Source organism: Tursiops truncatus, chromosome 20, assembly GCF_011762595.2.
Source record: "Tursiops truncatus isolate mTurTru1 chromosome 20, mTurTru1.mat.Y, whole genome shotgun sequence".
Taxonomy (NCBI): domain Eukaryota; kingdom Metazoa; phylum Chordata; class Mammalia; order Artiodactyla; family Delphinidae; genus Tursiops; species Tursiops truncatus.
This window is the reverse complement of record NC_047053.1, coordinates 1,777,350-1,795,662: the sequence shown is the minus strand read 5'-3', so window position 1 is coordinate 1,795,662 and position 18,313 is coordinate 1,777,350. Positions and strand designations below refer to the sequence as shown.

Sequence of the window (18,313 nt, the reverse complement as noted above, 5' to 3'; positions counted from 1 at the left end):
CGCCCAAGCCTCCACAGACACATTCTTGCATTTCTGAGCAGAACAAAAGCAGACAACCCCAGGCCTAATCCCCCAAACTGGGAGCAGAGGGCCGGATTACTACACCCCACATTTGAAAACTGTTTTGTTCTTGTTATGCAAACTTCCTGGGCAGGGACTCCAAGGGCCCAGGGGGCGGGGAGAAGGGTCCTTAAATGCATCCTCTCTAGGCTGATGCCCATTCCTGGAGCTCCAGCCCCGGGACAGCCTGTGTCGAAGGTAACTCTCTTCCCCATTCTCTTCTCCTCCTAGAAATCTCTAGCTGCAGCCTGGCCAGGAGCGGCTCCACCTCTGTGGCTGGTCCTCCCCACACCCAGGAACATCTTCTGAGGATCCGCGGCTGGCTGCCCCAAGGGCCTGAAGCTCACGTCTGGCAGCTCTACCGCCCCTGCCACAGGGAGGTAGAGGCCCCGGGGACCCTTGGAGCAGGGGGACCCAGGGGACGGTGGGTGAGAAGCCTTGATTCAGTAACCCAGAGGCAGCAGAGTCCTGTAGTTAAAGGCACGAGCGGCATGAGATAGAGACAGAAGCGGGTTCAAATCCTGACTTTGCTACTTGCTAACTGGGAGACCAAAGACAGAGCACTTATTGCACGTCTATTGGCCTCACTTTCCTCATCTGTAAAATGGACTCGTAACGGCTCCTTCTTGGTGGGCGCTCCTACAGAGCGAGGATTTTTGTGAGGATCAAAGGGGATGATGACACCTGGGAACAAAGTGGCACAGGTGAAGCAGGCGGGATGCAGGGGTGTGGGAAGAAGGATGGGTCCTGGGGGACTAATTCCAGCTGCTCCCACTGGGACATCAAGCGCAATGTTAGCTACTTCCCGGCGCCATTAATCTTTGTAATGACTGAGAAGCGACACTGCTATTAACGCTGCCCACAGAGGAAGCTCATTCCCAGAGACCATGTGGTTCTGAGTGCTGAGCTGGGGGCCAGCCCTCCCGGGCTCCCTCCCACCAGCTCTTCTGCCCTGAGCCGCCAGGCCTTGGTGGCCGATGGCCAGAGGCTGCTGCCCTGGTTTGCCCACACGAGGCTGGGGAGGGAAGCAGGACCTTCCTGCCGGGCTGTGTGGCTGGGGTCACAGGTGGCCTGGCCCATGGCAGGCTGGGCCGAGGGATCCCAGAGGGCTCCCTCCGATTTCCCGTCGGACCTAGGGAGGGGGCCGTGGCACCCCAGGCTTGGGGCGCCCTGGATGCCAGCAGGGCCCTCCTGTCCATGCCGAAAGCCAGGGTGGGGGTCAGTGCTGCGGAGAGGGGAGGTGATGGGAGGAGTCAGAAGCCACTTGCTGGAATTCAAGCAGGATTTCATACATATATACATATACACACATACATACATACACATCTATAAATTTATATATGCCATGTATGGTAATATGTACACATATACCATATGTATTACATATACCATATCTACATACATGTGTATCTACATATATGTAGATGTGGTATTTAATTTTTTTGCCAAATGGAAATAGCCTTATTGTGGGTTTTTTCTGATGTCAGAGGTTACACCGTGTCTGAAAGAGGGTGGGAACCTCTTGGAGGACAGGAAGAATTGCTGGGGGAGAAGGGAGAAGGAACGTTTACTTTTCTCTGTGTCCCTTTTGTATCTTTTCCATTTTCCACCATGAGCGTGTTACCTATTCAAAAAGGTAACAAACATTTTTTAAAAATGCAAGTTCACTGCAAAAAAAGTGAAGCCCTCCAGAAGATGAAAATGAGGATCACCTCTAATCCACCCCCAACCTCCCTCCCATTCCCCCGCAGTCACCACGCGGGGTGGCGGGGGGGGGGGCGGGGGCCGCCCCTCTGGGCTCTCGCATGAACAGGCACGCACACGCCTGGGGTATCTGTTGTTCTGGAAACTGTTTTGTTTCTTATGCCTCATGCCCGGGACACATCTGGTACAGAGAGTGCCCTTATAAAGGTGCTGAAACACTTGTCCATCTCTGTCCTAATTACCGCACGATCACCTGGCACGTGGGTGCAGCAGACGTCTTTGAAATTGTCTCCTGCTGAGGGACACTTAGGATGTTTCCAGTATCTCTCTTTTATGTATAAGCCTGATGAACTTTCTTGTTCATGAATGTTTAGGAATGCGCTCATTTCTATGAGCTCCTGAACGTGGACCTACTACGTCACAGAGAAATAGATTTTAAAGGTTTTTGCTGGGCATAGCCAAATGCCTCCCAGCAGAGCCATCCCGCTTCGCCAGCATGGTCTGCTGTACGGGCAGCTTTTTTGTGGAAATCTGAAGCTCTGTGAGTCTGTCTCACAGGTGTTACAGGCACACACGGGTTTAAACACCAAGCCTGGTTCTGTCTGGGAAGCCGCCAGTGCTTTTGAGACTGTCGGCTCAGCCAGAAAGGTGGTGTGAGAATCCTGATGCTGGGTTTTCTTTAATCAGCGTGGGTGTGGAATCACGACCCGTGTCCTTTGATCTGGAGACTGCCCTGGTTGGGTGTGCAGAGCACTTGGAGTGATTGCCTGCGAGAGTCACCAACTCTACACGAAGGTAGAGGTGGGCATGGGCCCTGAGATGCCAGGAAGGGCCTGCCCCCAGCACCCTGCCAAGAACCTACCATCAGCATCTGTAGACACCCTGAGGACCGCAGGTCACTGCTGCCTGGGGTCCTCACTGCGGGGGTCTGTCATCTGCTCAGGGAGGGAGTACACCGATGGCCAGAAGAGTCCAAGACAACAGGGTTAGGGAGCTGAGAAGGCAAAAGGAGGCCATTTCTCGGTGCTCCCAGGGAGATCTTCCTCTTCCTATAAAATTACCAGTGAGGGTGGGTGCTGCCCTGGGGACCCCGGGTCCCAGTGGGTGGCCGGGGAGCGCGCGCCCTCCTCCCGGCTCCAAGGAGCTCTCTGTCCTCAGGAACCATGGACACAATCAGCGAGGTGGTGCAGCGGGCCAGAGCCGCCTTCAACGCGGGCAAGACGCGCCCGCTCCAGTGCCGCGTCCAGCAGCTGGAGGGGCTGCGGCGCCTGATCCGCGAGCGCGAGAAGGACCTCGTGGGCGCGCTGGCCGCCGACCTCCGCAAGGTGCGCCCCGACCGGCCACGGGCAGGAGAGGGCTGCGTGCGCCCAGGACGTGGGCTGCGCGCCGCGGGCCAGGCTCTGCGCCCGGCTCTTGACACTTAGCCCCCAAAACACTCCGGGTGCCTCAGGACCCTTTTACGGAGGGGAAAGCGCAGCCGCTCAGACGGGGCGTGCCGGCTTCTCCTTGCGTCCTGCGGCGCCCCAGGTCCCACGCGCCAGGTCCGTCATCCCCACTCCTGGCTTCACGCCCTTCTCCACCCAGCCCAGCACACGAGGCCACCCCTTTCCGGCCTCTTCTTTCCTTCACCTCTCAGCCCCGTGCGGGCCGGGTTCTCCACACCAGGGAACAGCCCAGCCTGGCTTCGCGGAGGGCATCCTGCTCTGCTGGGCGTCCTCCCTCCCTCCCTCCCCGTCCTCTCCTACCCCTGGGCAAAATCAGACCCCTCCGAATACTCAGCCCCTCCCCCTCGCTGCCCCCAAGTCACTTGGGCCTGCTTCCACCCTTCCATCCGCCTGGCCTTGGAAGAGAGCAGAGGGGCTGTGGAGCCCGTCCCCCTACCGTTTCCTGGCCTTTTGCCACTGTATTTTTTTTTTTTTAATTTCTCAAGATTTCTCATCTTACAGCAAAAAACAAAGGCAAGAAAACCCAGTGCTGACCTCACGACTTCTGTCTTGCTCTGCACAGCCAAAGTTCACAGAAGAGCTGTGTGTCCCACTTTGCACCCCTCTCTCGGAAGCCCCCCACACTGGCTTCCTCCGCTGGCTGAGGGTCTCTTGGATTTTCTCCTGACTCTCTTTGGTGGCCTCTTTCCTGAAGCCATTTCATCAGGGTGGTCTTCTTAGGGCTCCGTCCTGGCTTCAAGTCTCGTTTTCATCGCTAAGCCTTCCCGGACAGCCCTCAGCTCAGTTACCCCCAACTCACTGAGTGACCCTCAAATCACTACTCAGGTCTGGGGTGCCCGAGGGCACCTCATGCTCGATGTGTCCAACCTGTCTGGGCCCCCAGCAGTGGCAGAAAGGGGCCCTCACAGACCCACCACTCGAAGGCTAATCCTCAGCTCTGCCCCCTTGTGCCTTCTTGCCTGGCCCACTGGGCTGGGGAGCCCACGGTGAATGGCCCCCTTCATGTGGGCAGCAGAACAAGCCAGGCTGTGTCCAATGGGCCCACCTGGAGCATGAGGTCCAGTCATGTTCCCATTTTGCAGACTGGGAGACTGAGGTCAGGAGGTTCACTTGGGGTCACAAAGCTGGGAAGCAGCGAGCCAAGGACCACCGCCAGCCCTGGGGCCTCTGCTCAGAGCCCCGGCTGCGTGGCCCTCACCCTGGGGCCAGCAAGCCTCACGGAGCCCTCTCGCTGTAGAACGAATGGACCGCCTACTACGAGGAGATCGTGTACGTCCTGGAGGAGATCGACTACGTGATCAAGAAACTCCCTGAGTGGGCTGCGGACGAGCCCGTGGAGAAGACGCCCCAGACCCAGCAGGATGAGCCCTACATCCACTCAGAGCCCCTGGGTGTGGTTCTCATCATCGGCACCTGGAACTACCCCTTCAGCCTCACCATCCAGCCCATGGTGGGCGCCATTGCTGCAGGTACCGTGAGCCCCGTTTTGGGTCGGGGAGCCAGGAGGGATCCCTCTTCTCCACTGCGGAGGGGAGGGCCTGGGGTGGGGGGCGCAGGCCTGTGCGAAGAGGCAGCCTGGGGTCAGGGAGCCATAGGAGGGTCCGGCTCTCACAGGAGGCTGTGGGGACCAGGCTTCCTGGTGCCCAGGCCCAGCCAGGCTCAGATGTCCACACAGCCTCACCGCCCACCATGCGCCCTTGGTCCCTGGGAGGGCAGAGCAGGGGGGTGGCCCCAGCATGGCCCTGATTCCGTGTGCTCTGCAGGGAACGCGGTGGTCCTCAAGCCGTCGGAGCTGAGTGAGAACACAGCGAGCCTGCTGGCCACCATCCTCCCCCAGTACCTGGACAAGGTGACAGACTCTCCAGGGCCCACGGAGAACGGGGGCGGGGCCATGTCTTCAGGGGTTGAGAAATAGTGAATTCTTGCAGCCAGGGCCCAAGTCCCGGGTGGGGTGAGGACAGCTGGCCACTCCCACTGGGGTGACTGGAGCCCCTGAGCCGAGAGAGGGGGTCCACTTGGTGGCGACGGCCCGGCCACGTGGGGAGGGGGCTGTGGTCCTTTCTGAGCCTCGCCTCTGTCCTCTCTCGGAAGGATCTGTACCCGGTGATCAGTGGGGGTGTCCCCGAAACCACGGAGGTGCTCAAGGAGAGATTTGACCACATCCTGTACATCGGGAGCCCCGGGGTGGGCAGGATCGTCATGATGGCTGCGGCCAAGCACCTGACCCCCGTCACGCTGGGGCTGGGGGGCAAAAACCCCTGCTACGTGGACAAGGACTGTGACCTGGACGTCGCCTGCAGGTGAGGGGCTTGGCCTGGCTGCCCCCCAGCTCAGACGGACGGCAGTTCACTCTGAGTGCCACTGACGTGGCCCCTGCCCTCAGGGCACCCGCGGTCCTGGCGGGAGCTGGGGCTGGAGGTACCATGCTCACAGAAGAGGTGCGGGAAAGGCTTCCCGCAGAGGAGGGGTCCAGGACAGCCCTGCCCGCCCTCATGTCCCACACACGTAGCCTTCTGGGGTGTGGGGCCCTGAGCACAGTGACACCTGGCCGTGCAGGGCTCAAGGCTGTGAAAAGAGGGGGATAAAGGCCGCCCACGCCAGACACCCCCCACCAGTCAGTGATGAGGTCACCGCAGGCCCTGTGAGCACGTCCAGGGTCATGGGATCTAGAAGCCAGTGGGGTGCTAAGGGGCCCCCCTGGTGGACAGCTCACAGCAGAGCTCCTCGTGCCCTGACCCTGGGCTAACTGAGCCAGAGGCCTGTTCCTGGGGAGCCCCCCCGGGCTGGCGATATGTCATCTAACCTGGGGTTTTTACAGACGCATCGCCTGGGGGAAATTCATGAACAGCGGTCAGGGGTGCGTGGCCCCCGATTACATCCTGTGTGACCCCTCGATCCAGAACCAAGTCGTGGAGAAGCTCACAAAGTCCCTGAAGGTGAGTGTTGGCCCCGGGGGCGGGTGACAGGCTGCCAGGTGGTGACATGGGCGTGGACTTGAGAAAAGACTGGCTCATTCTTTTCTGCTCATGAAAATAATCCACACTCACTGTCGATAATTTGGAAAAGATGAAAAAGCATAAAGAAGAGGGAAAAGCTCCACCCAGAATCCCACCACCTAAAGCCAGTCGCTGCTGACTTGGTGTGTCCCCTCCATTCTCCTTGCTGTAGACGCACGCGTCTGGTCCCAGTGTGATGTCCAGACGCTGTGCGTGTATTTCTTTCAAACAACACAGCTGTCTTGCAGCACTTCGTGTGCCAGGAAAGTCGGGGGGCGCCCAGGGTGCGGCAGCTCCGTAGTTCTCGGGGTCGCTGTGCCATTGACTGCTGCCCCACAGGGCGGTGCCCACGTGTGCTCCCAGGTTGGGGTCACCAGTGACCTCGCAGCCTGTGGCCGTGATGAGGGTCCACATCCTCACCTGGAGGCTCTCCTCCACAGGAGTTCTACGGGGAGGATGCCAAGAAGTCCCGCGACTACGGGAGAATCATCAACTCCCTACACTTCCAGAGGGTGATGGGCCTGATGGAAGGCCAGAAGGTCGCCTACGGGGGCACCGGGGATGCGACCAGCCGGTACATAGGTGTGTGCGCTGCCCTTCAGGAGAGCACCGCCTGCCCGCCAGGGCTGCCAGGGGCCCCGCGAGCGGGCGGCGGGTGGGCACACACCCCTGAAGAGCAGACGCAGCCCCATGGTGTGTGTCCATCACTTTCACCAGTGGCCCCGGGTTGGTTCTGGGCCTCTCGGCGGGCAGGAGCTGGACACAGCCCCTGGGAGGCCCCTCCCCAGCCCAGAAGCCCCTCCCCTCAAGGCCTAGAGGAGGCTTCACCTCCTCTGCATCCCGGCAGCTTCAGCAGAGGCCACAGGAGCCCCAGGTGTGCCGAGCAGGAGGGGCCCGCAGTGCCTGGGCTGGAGGGTCAGCAGACGGGGCCCCACTTGGCCCCCAAGTTGCCAGGAGGCTGAAGAGCTCCAGCAGGGCTCACGTGGCTAGCGGGGCACAGGGCCCGCCCCCTGAAGTGTGGAGCCCGGGCTCCTCCCGTATAGGTGAATCCAGGGTTCTCTCTGTGGTCCGCCGGGATGGAGCCTGGCAGGAGGAGGCCCCGTGCCTGCCCCGCCCCGCTAAGCCTTGCCGCCTTGTCTGTAAAGGGCTGGGTGAGAAACCAGACGCCTGGGCTGGGGTCTCTACACTGGCTGACGCCGGCTTCTTCCCTGCTCCAGCCCCCACCATCCTCGTGGACGTGGACCCCCAGTCCCCGGTGATGCAGGAGGAGGTCTTAGGGCCCATAATGCCCATCGTATGCGTGCGCGGCCTGGAGGAAGCCATCCAGTTCATCAGCCAGCGCGAGAAGCCCCTGGCCCTCTATGTGTTCTCCCTAAACGACAAGGTGAGCCGGGGGACCCTCCTCCAGGGTCCTGGGGCCCTGGGCGCGCTGCTCCTGCAAACAGGATCCAGGGGTTCACAGACCTGGGAGCAAATCCCAGCCTCACTGTTCACCACAAGCCGCTTAACCTTCCTGAGCCCTTCTTCTCAGCTCTGAAATCAGGACAGAGCGTGAATGAGATGATGATGAGCCCCTCGGTGCCGCGCACGCCGTCCTGGGAACTGCTGCTCTTACCATCTCCCCACAAAACTACGTGGGGAGAGTGGAGAACCCAGCCTGGGGCTCGGGGCGGGGAGCGGCCAGGCGCGGGGGCTCTGCCTTCACCAGCTCCCGCGTCCTTGCGGCTCCAGGACGCGCCTGGGCAGCGGGGAGGGGGAGGGGCTGGGTGTCCCGGGCCGCAGGCTGAGCCCCGGGGCTATTGCAGGTGATTAAGAAGATGATCGCGGAGACTTCTAGTGGCGGGGTGACGGCCAACGACGTCATCGTCCACACGACCGTGCCCTCGCTGCCCTACGGGGGCGTGGGTGAGTCTGGGGCCGAGCTCACGGCCCACTGCCCCCCGCGGGTGTCCCCCCCCCCACCCTTGGGCTGGGCCTCAGACTCCCACTGACCTCTCCCTCTGCTGGCACATCCATCAGCCACATTCAACCTCGAGACCCTAGAGGGTCCCAGAGGTCACCTGGGGCCTGAGAGAGGGCGCACGCGCCAGAGGTCGCAGAGCCACCTAGTGGCGGGGCTGGGATGAGGCTCTTCCTGGCCACTGTTCCTGGCGTGGATGCCTCGGCGGACACCCCAGGGATCGGGGGCCCCCAGGCCGCTCGGAGAAGGGGCGCAGGAGGGGCGTCGGGGTCTTGGGGCCACGCTGAGCTGGCTCCTCCCGCAGGGGGCAGCGGCATGGGGTCCTACCACGGCAAGAAGAGCTTCGAGACCTTCTCCCACCGCCGCTCTTGCCTGGTGAGGCCTCTGCTGAATGAGGAGGCCCTCAGAGCCAGATACCCCCCGAGCCCGGCCAAGGTGAGTGGCGGGGCGGCAGTGCGGGGAGCCGCTGGGCCCTGGGCAAGGGCCTCACCACGCCTCGTGTCCCCCACAGATGCCCCGTCACTGAAGCTGCCCTGGCCTCGCTGTGCTGCGCCCTTGGACGGCTGCTCCTGGCACCCCTCTTGCTCCGAGGGCATCCTCGCCTCCCTCTCTAGAGTAGAGACCAATAAAGTTTCCCAGCAGCCCAGGAATGTGCGTGCGTGCGTGTCTCTGCAGCCCTGCCCCCCACCCTCTCTGGTTCCCCCCATTCCCCTCCACCCCCCGGAGCCTCACTTTAGCCCCAGGGCCTCTGGACTTGGGGACGTCAGCTCCATTTCAGGTGTGTCCAGTGGAGGGGTGACCGTGGATACCAAGGTGGGGGTCCCTGGTGAGACCCGCGGTGGGTGGTCAACATGACCCCTTGGGTGACTCCAGAGTGATGGTCCTGGGGCCGGAGGATGGGTAGCCGGGGTCAGCCCCAGGACCCTCAGTGCCGGCAGCATCTGGGCCCCGGGGGTGCCTGAGGGGCCAGGACAGGGTCCAGCGACAACCATGGGAATCAGGGCGTGGGCCAGAGCAGGAGCCCGGAATCAGGCCAGGGGGAGAGCAGGGCAGCTGGGGAAGACTGGCCGAGGCTGGCCGCTGGCTGTTACCTGTGCCTCGTCCCCTCCAGGAGAAGCGAAGGGGGACCGGGCAGAGGGTGAAAGGCCCTGTGTCACTGGATGTCTACTGTGCACACCTGCTCCTTATTTTGCAAAAGTCAAATAACTGAATAGTAACAAAACCAAAATCTTCTCCAGACCTGCTGCCCCTGCAGCTACTACCTCATGTCCCTGCCCTCCTTCCTCCTGCCGACCCGTCCGGCCGAGCCCGTCCGTCCCCTGCTCTCTGCAGAAACCACTCCCGTCCATCCGGGCTCCAACCCGTGTAGGCAGGCCCACCGTCTTGGCCGCAGCCTCCCAAGGCCCTGCCCGGCCACCCCTCCTTGCAACACCCTCCCCCTCAACTCTGGGGTCCCGGGACCCCACACTTCTGTTCTCCCACCTCCCCGGATTCTCCTCCCACATTAAAGTCTCTGGCCCTGGCCCTGAGCTCCTGGCGGTTTAAGCTGTATTAACGGCAAAGACCATATCCTGCTCAAAGGTGTGCCCCCCCCGCCCCCCCCCCCGCCCCCCGGCTGGATGCGGGGGAGGGAGTCTCGCCGCACCCGCCCCTCTCTCCTCCACCCCTACCCACCAGCAGCCAGATGAGGAAACCAGCCGAGGGAAGCAGTGTCGCCTGGGCTCGCTGCGCCACTCACCGGGGCCGCGTCTCGGGAGCATCTGCTCCTTCCTGAAACCACGGAAGTGTCACTTGCAGTGGCACTTGAGGGTCTCCTCAAAACCCTTGCTTGAGGATGTGTCGAGAGAGCTGGAAACGCTCAGCTTGGGGAGGAGACGGCTCGGGGTTTCCAAACACCTGATCTGCCTTGTTCCAGAGGGAAGATTAGAACCTTCAGGAAAAATCACCATCATCTCTTTCTCTTTCCTCCTCCTTTTCTTCCCACTTACTATCTTTATAACAAGACAGAACGATCTAAGCCGTTTCACTGTGATGTCCCAGACCTGACGCGTTCTGGACTAATCCTATTTCCAAACTAGATTTAACTCAAAAGAAAACAATGGAAAAACCCCTTGATCTTGCCTCCACCCAGTGATCCCATCTACTGTTTTCTCTTTCTACTGTTTTTTCCTGGGCTAAGGAATGGGCTGAAAAAATATTTGCACAACGGATTCATTCTTTCCAAACAACTGCCATTGTCCAAAACGTAAATGGCCGAGAGCCCTCCCCACTCGCGGGCCACCAACGAGAGCAGGTGACGTTCCGGGTTACTCCTCACAAACCGCCGTCACGCTGGGCCGAGGGCACGGAGGGCACCCTGTGCTTCCCGACGTGACTTCCCGAGTCTCAGCCGGATCGCCACAAGCTTAGCAAAGCATCCTTTGTTTCCACTGTGTGGAGCTTCTGGTGTTTAGATTCTCAGACATAAAATAAGCAAACCGTCTGTTGTGGTCACAGTCCCTTCTTTTGTTGTCGTGACAGAACAGAAGGGAAGATTTCCCCCGCTCGTTTGTTCGTTCAGCCAGTATTTTTTGAGTGGACTGTCCTGGGTGCTGTGACAGGGTGATAGGGTCTGTGCTCTCGAGGAGCCATGTTCGATTGGGGTGACTTAGGAAAGGCTGGGTGCTGCGGCAGCAACAGGCTGACCCCAGGACAGCTGTGGGTAACCCGACAGGAGGTTGGCCGGGCTCTGCTAATGGAGGCCCCCCGGCTCAGGGCAGGCCTTGGGGGTTCACTGAAGCAGGGGAGGGGGAGGCAGAGGGTTGCCCACGGGTCGCCGCGCTCACATCCCGTCTTGTACCCCACCCCTGCCAGCTGAAAGGGTGCTGGGAACCGCAGAGGACCGTCGCCATCAGGCAGCAACACGGACACAGATGCTAAACACGGGAATAAACAGACGGGAAAAGTGCCGCTCCGGTGATGGAGGATCTCCCCGCAGTGAGAGAGGCCGATTGGAGGAACTGACTGAGGGGAGGTAGGCCACGGCCCCCGAGAGCTACCCCGACCCGCAGGGACTCGTGTCCCCACCCCCCATCCCAGCCTCCCTGCTCCCTGCACCCCACTGCCCGGACTCCACCCGCAGCCTCTGGCCAAGGTTGAACAGCGGGGAAATGTACCATCTCCCACTCCCATGGGCCAGCATCACCCTCGGGCAACCACAGGATGGCCCTTCTCTGACTCTCCTCCTTTCCCCGAATGTCTCCGGAGTCACCCTGATGGCTTGGACTGACCGCACTGTGGACCTTGGTGAGGGTAGCAGGTGCCTCGTGGTCTGTGCCAACTCCATCCCCTCCCCCCTCTGTAACAGTAATCCCCATTTCGTTCAGATACTCGCCTCTAAGAAAGGTCACTTTGTACCCAGCTCAGAGAGAAATCTCAAATAGTCTAAACCAATCGTTCCTCAACGCTGGTGGCATGCTGGAATATTATAATAATTTTAGGAACTTCTAAAAAGATACTAATGCCTAGGATCCTGAGCTTTAAAAGCAAGTTTTATATAGACTTTATTTTTTAGAGCAGTTTTAGGTTCACAGCGAAATTGAGCAGAAAGTACAGAGATTTCCCATATGCCCCCTGCTCCCACCCACGCACGGCCTCGCCCACCATCAGCGACCCGCACCAGAGTGGTGGGCTTGTTAACAGTTGATGGGCCTACATTGACATGTCGTTAGCAAGGGTCCTGAGTTAGTCTATGTTCCGGGGTGGAAACTGGGCATAAATATATACTTTATATATATATATATATATATATATGTTTTTTTAAGTTCTGTAAGTGATTCTAATATTCTGCCAGGGTTGAGCACCCCTGGCGGAAGCCACTACTGAAGTGTGCTTTCCCAGCCAGTGACTAGGTGAGGATGGGCACGCCACCCAGTTGTGGGCGGTAGGGTGTGAGGGGAGGTCTACTGGGGGTGGACTCTGGGAGAGGTTCCTCCCTGATGAAAACAGAAGCAGCAGAAGGGATGCGTCCTCTTCTTAAAAGTTGGTGTGTCTGGATGTGACACCTGGAATAGGGCAGCCACCTGTGACCATGAGGACAGCCTCCTCGAGGCCAAGTAGACCTGCTAAGAATGGGGGCTCAGAAAGATGGAAGCAACTTGACCCTGCCCTGTCTTTGGAGTCTTTGTTAACACGTGATGATAAGATGTCCTTTTAACACAAAACATTTGAAGTGTGTTTTCAGTTATTTACATTTGAAAGCATCTTATTTTTTTGGGGGGGGGGGCGGTACGCGGGCCTCTCACTGTTGTGGCCTCTCCCGTTGCGGAGCACAGGCTCCGGACACGCAGGCTGAGCAGCCATGGCTCACGGGCCCAGCCGCTCCGCGGCACATGGGATCTTCCCAGACTGGGGCATGAACCTGTGTCCCCTACATTGGCAGGCGGACTCTCAACCACTGCGCCACCAGGGAAGCCCGAAAGCATCTTATTGATGGAAGGAATCAACCGCTTTGTCTGGGACAGACTCTACCCTCCTCGCCTCCCCTGGCTGGTTCCATCTCTCCTCTTCCTCTTGGTCTCTCCTCGTCCCAGCGTCTTCCCCGCAGGGCTGCTTGTTCTCCTACCTGAGACGCCCGCTCATGCTTTCTGGCAAGTCCTTCCTCCCGGGCTCCCCTTCCTAGCCCTGCAGCAACTGCCCGCTGGGCCTCCTGATTCTAAAGCCCCAAGCATACCCGCTGCTCCCTCCGGCCACTGCTGACCCCGTGTTCTGTGCTCCGAACCAACAGGAGAGACAGGACTTGCCCCAGATCTGCTCTGGGACTGTGTCAGCCAGGTTGAGAACGGGACACGGACTCCACTGCAGGTGTTTTCAACAGAGAGAGATTAAATAAAGGGAATCAGGGGGAACTCCCTGGCGGTCCAGTGGTTAGGGCTCAGCGCTTTCTTTGCTGAGGGCGCGGGTTCAATCCCTGGTCGGGGGAACTAAGATCTCACAAGCGGCGTGGCACGCCAGATGGTAGATAGATAGATGATAGATGAAGGGAATTAGGTCTCTACAAAAACACAGAAAGGGCTGGAGGAGCAGGCGCTGGGCAAGGCCTCCAGGAACGGCTCTCAGGATGCACGGGAAGGACACTCCTGCAGAGTTACTCCTCCACCTGGGGAATGAGACCCACCTCTGAACTCACTGCCACGGGCTGGGAGGTGGCACTGCCACCATAACCGCTCTTGTCCCCAGCCACGGTGGTGATGGGACACATGATGGCCGCGGCAGAAACCACCAGGCGTCCATGCCCTTGCTTACCAAGCCAAGTTGCCAATCTTGTATGTCAGGACAGAACTGAATTCTCACTGAGAGCCCTGGCTGCAAGAGAGTCTGGGAAAGGTGGTTTCTAGCAACACAGAAAGCTGCCAGCAGGAAGGGTCATGGAGGCTGAGGGCCAGCTGACCTACGGCTTCTTGATCGCCAAGTGGTTCTAATTTCAATGCTTACGTCCTGGGGTTAGTGTGAGGATGTGATGAGATAATGCAGGGGAAGTGCTTGACACGGAGCTGTACCAGGGCCTGGTTCATGTTCGTCACCACTGCTGAGACCTCCTCCTGCTGCCTCGGTGGTTCTCCAAGCCTCACTCTGAAATGGGCTCGGAGGTCACTCCTCGGAGGAGGCCACTCCTCGGTGGAGAGTTTTTGCTTTAGAAAGTTTAGAGCAAATGGTCCAACAACGGCCAGGGCTGACCAAGGCCCCCTCGGCACCAGCCTCCCCGGACGTGCTGCCCCCACGCCAGCAGCCACTGACTTTCCAGCCAGCACTGTTATATAAACTGCATATTTATTTTGTTTCTAAGAAATTTTGAAAATACCAAGCAGGTGTGGCCTAAGCTGCTTAATTCCTAACGGCAACAGAGGTGGCTCGCGCAGGCGAGGCGGCCACAGGCAAAGCCGCTGCCCAGGCTCAGAGCCAGGCCGGGCAGGACAGGCGGCTCTGGGGGCTACCCAGGGTGGGAGCACCTCGGGAAAGCCGCGTGCCCTCGGGGGCAAGTCCAGCGACTCTCACTGGGGGCTGAGCCTGCTGCTGCGGGTTCCCCGCCTGGGACTGAAGCTCTCTGCTGGGAGGGCAGCCTCCACCTGCCAGGTACTCCAGGCTGCTGTCAACTCCGACGACTGGCTGCAGCGTTTTAGCAAAGCAGGAGGGTAGAGGGCTGGGTGGGCAGGGAGGACGGGGGTCGGTGAGAAGATGTTCTCACCTCTCTGGTTTGACCCAAGCTTTTAGGTCGAAAGATGGGGAGAAAACTCACACCTTCTGTTCACTCACATGACAACGAGACCCTGCAGGTGCCAAGCTTTCCCAACGACTGCCTTGCCACCCGGGGAATGCTGCCCGGGCCTGGTGCCAGGGCGCCGCATTCACAGAACATCTTTCCTTTGAGCCAGAGCCAGACGTGAGCTCACGAGTACTCGTATGACCTTCCGGGAAATGAATGTTCATGCTCGTAGCTGTTTTGTTGGAGAAAGACGACAGCTCTCTGTTCCCTGAAGCCTGTCTGCCTGGTAGGTGTTTACAGGGTCGGGGGCTGGTAGAAACTGTAATGACCCGTCCTCTCTCTCTCTCGGGAAGGCAGAGGGAGAGAGGAGAGGAGACCAAGCCTGACTAGATACCCTGGCAGGAGGAGCATTTCAACACCGAGTTCTTCAGAGAACAGGCCAACAGTTGCTAGACAGACAGAGAAAGGTTTTCTTCCTCTTTCTGCTCCAAACCTGTGCTCAGCGTGATACAGGCTGGAGAGGCAGTTGCAGAGCACACGTACCGTGTCTCCTCTACACAACGCCCATGGCAGACATGGCGAGTTGATCGCAGAACTCATTTACTGAACTGTCTGAGGTTCACAGCACAGCAGTGCAAGGTAACATCCATGAAGAGCTGGCAGGCTGGAGGAAAACTCTTGCCATCCCGGATGGAGCAGAAAGAAAGTGTGCTTTGAGATGACACAGACCCAGCCTCATATTCTGGCCCCGCCACTTTATTTGGGCAAGCTCTGTATTTCCCTGAGCTTTGGTTCTCTCATTTGTAAATTAGAGATAAGCATATCTACCTGAAAAGGTTGGGACAAGATCAAATGTGATGATGTGTCTAATGCTGCTGGTCCAATTAGCACATAATCGAGAGACACCTCTACACACCCTCCTAAACTCAACACACATTCTGCAGGAAATCTCTACAGATGAAAATGCCGCGAGCCACGCTCATTTTTCTCTTGAATCCTTTTCTCCTCCTCCTCCTTCTCTTTCTCCTCCTTCTTCAAAAAATTTGTTATGCAACAAAATCTGTTATGCAGATTATTTAACCTACTTAAGAAAAGCATCTCAAGGATCTGTGCAGTGTTCATTGACCTAAAGGTAAATTCTGGGCCTCTAATAAGTTAGTCTCATCTGGTGCATACCCTTAGAACTTCAGGAATCAAGGACCAGGGTTTAACAAAGAAAGAAAGAAAAAAGACTCTAACGTCTATTAAATGCCTACGATGTTCCAGGCACTTCCATATATGTTAGCTCATTTACTTCTTTTGTCAATACTTTCTGTGTGGTTTAAAAAAATTTGTTTTTTAAATTTTGAATTGTGGTAGGGACTTCCCTGGTGGTCCAGTGGTAGAGAATCCACCTCACAATGAAGGGGACGTGGGTTAGATCCCTGGTCAGGGATCTAAGATCCCACATAGTGTGGGCAACTGAGTCCACGCGCCACAACTACTGAGCTCACACGCCTCAACTAGAGCCCACGTGCCGCAAACTACAGAGCTCATGCACTGTGGAGCCCGCGCGCCACAACTAGAGAGAGAAGCCCGTGGGCCGCGACGAAGATCCCGCGTGCTGCAGCTAAGACCCGATGCAGCCAAAAATAAATTTAAAAAAATAATAAAAAAATAATAAATCTTAAAAAATAATTTTTCAATTGCGGTAAAATACATATAATCTAAAATTAAACATCTTAAACATTTCAGAGTGTATATAGCTCAGTGGTGTTAAGTATATTCACACTGTCATGCAACCAATCCCCAGAACTCTTTTCATCTTTCAAAACTGAAACTCTATACTCATTAAACAATAACCTCCCCTCCCCCTCCCCCAGCCCTTGGCAACCACCATTCTACTTTCTGTCTCTATGAATTTGGCGACTCCAGGGACCTCAAATGATACCTCATCAGTGTGTGTCTTTTGGTGACTGGCTGGTTTCGCTTAGAATGATGTCCTCAATGTTCACACTGTTGATGTGTTGTGTGGCATCTGTCAGGACTTCCTTCCTTTTTAAGGATGAATAATAGTCCATTGAATGAATAGATCACATTTTGTTTATCCCTCAGTGGACACTTGGATTGCCTTCACTTTCTGGTTGGCTGTTTTTTTTTTTTTTCTTTGTAATTCTGTTTTATTTTTCTTCCAGTTTTATTGATTTAATTGACATACAGCACTGTTTGTTCGAGTACAGCATAATGATTTGACTTACATACATCACGAAATGATTATCACCGTAAGTTTAGTGAACATCTATCATCTCATACAGATACAAAATTAAAGGAATAGGAAAAAATATTTTCCTTGTGATGAGAACTCTTAGGATTTACTCTCTTAATCACTTTCATATATAATATACAGCAGTGTTCGTTTTATCATGTTGTACATTACATCCCTAACAGTTGTTTACCTTATAACTGGAAGTTCGACTACCCTCAACCTTCCCACTCCCTCCCCCCACCCATTGCCTCTGTTAACCACAAATCTGATCTCTTTCTATGAGTTTATTTTGTTTCTGAAGTATAATTAATCTACAACATTATGTTAGTTCCTGTGCACAAAAGAGTGATTTGATATTTCTATACATTTCAAACACCGCGGTAAGTCTAGTTACGCTATGTCGCTATGCAAAGATATTACATGGTTATTGACGGTATTCTCCACACTGTACACTTAATACCCGTGACTCATTGATTTTACAACTGGTGTACTTCTTAATCTCCCTCACCTATTTCTTTCCTCCCTTCACCACCCCCCCCCACAACCACCTGTTTGTTTTCTATCTGTAACTCTGTTTCTGTTTTGTTATGTTTGTTTGTTTTGTTTTTTGGATTTCACTTAGCATAATACCCTCTAGGTCCATCCATGTTGTTGCAGATGGCAAGATTTCATTCTTTTTATGGCTGAGCAGTATTCCATTTCATAAATATATACACATTTTCTTTATCTCTGGGCATTTAGGTTGCTTCCATATCTTGGCTATTGTAAATAATGCTGCAGTGAACATAGGGGTGTACATATCTTTTTGAAGTAGTGTTCTTGTTTTCTTCAGAAAAATACCCACATGTTAATTGTTGGATCATGTGATAGTTCTGTTTTTAATTTTGTGAGGAGCCTCCAGACTGTTTTCCATAGTGGCTGCACCAATTTACATTTCCACCAACACTGCACGAGTGTTCCCTTTTCTCTTCATCCTTGCCAGTACTTGTTGTATTTTGCTAGTAGCCATTCTGACAGGTGTGAGGTGATGTCTCATTGTGGTTTTGATTTTCATTTCCCTGATGATTAGTGATGTTGAGCATCTTTTCATGTACCTCTTGACCATCTGTATGTCTTCTTTGCAAAAATGTCTATTCAGATCCTTTGCCCATTTGTAAAAATCAGGTTGTTTGGGTTTTTGATGTTGAGTGGTATGAGTTCTTTGTATAATCTGGGTATTAACCCCTTATCAGATAGATTGCTTGCAGATATCGTCTCCCATTCAGTAGATGATAGTTCCCTTCACTGTGGAAAAGCTCTTTAGTTTGATGTAGTCCCTTTTGTTTATTTTTGGTTTTGTTTGCCTTGCCTGAGGAGACATATGCAAAAAAAAATTACTAAGATCAGTGTCAAAGAGCTTACTGCCTACGTTTTGTCTTTTTTTTTTGGTTGTGGTTTCAGTTCTTACATTTAAGCCTTTAATCCATTTTGAATTTATTTTTGTGCATGGTGTAGTTTAATGGTATTAAATACATTCATATTGTTGTGCAGACATGACTGTTACCCATCTCTAGAACTCTTTTCATCTTGCAAAACTGAATTTCTACGCTGACTCAAATAGCAACTCCCCATTCCACCTTCTGCTCAAGCCCCTAGCAACCATTCTAAGAATCTGACTACTCT

At 55.8% G+C, this 18,313-nt stretch overlaps 1 protein-coding gene across 1 annotated transcript; it reads left to right on the top strand.

The window, feature by feature from the left end:
* The first annotated feature begins 425 nt into the window (after nucleotides 1-425).
* ALDH3A1 (aldehyde dehydrogenase 3 family member A1) lies at nucleotides 426-8,813 on the top strand. The gene is made up of 12 exons (XM_033847067.2): nucleotides 426-440; nucleotides 2,452-2,559; nucleotides 2,923-3,089; nucleotides 4,447-4,678; nucleotides 4,973-5,058; nucleotides 5,301-5,509; nucleotides 6,028-6,145; nucleotides 6,646-6,787; nucleotides 7,423-7,589; nucleotides 8,011-8,110; nucleotides 8,470-8,600; nucleotides 8,677-8,813. The coding sequence occupies exons 3-12, from the start codon at nucleotides 2,928-2,930 to the stop codon at nucleotides 8,689-8,691; spliced, it is 1,362 nt and encodes a 453-aa protein (XP_033702958.1). The 5' UTR covers nucleotides 426-440; nucleotides 2,452-2,559; nucleotides 2,923-2,927; the 3' UTR covers nucleotides 8,692-8,813.
* The last annotated feature ends 9,500 nt before the right edge of the window (nucleotides 8,814-18,313 follow it).

What these genes read in the sequence shown, in the direction of transcription:
- ALDH3A1 (XM_033847067.2), top strand. Translation starts at nt 2,928, where the DNA reads ATGGACACAATCAGCGAGGTGGTGCAGCGGGCCAGAGCCGCCTTCAAC. An exon ending in TGGCCGCCGACCTCCGCAAG is followed by an intron (nt 3,090 to 4,446) that starts GTGCGCCCCGAC and finishes CTCTCGCTGTAG; the next exon opens with AACGAATGGACCGCCTACTA. An exon ending in TCCCCCAGTACCTGGACAAG is followed by an intron (nt 5,059 to 5,300) that starts GTGACAGACTCT and finishes CTCTCTCGGAAG; the next exon opens with GATCTGTACCCGGTGATCAG.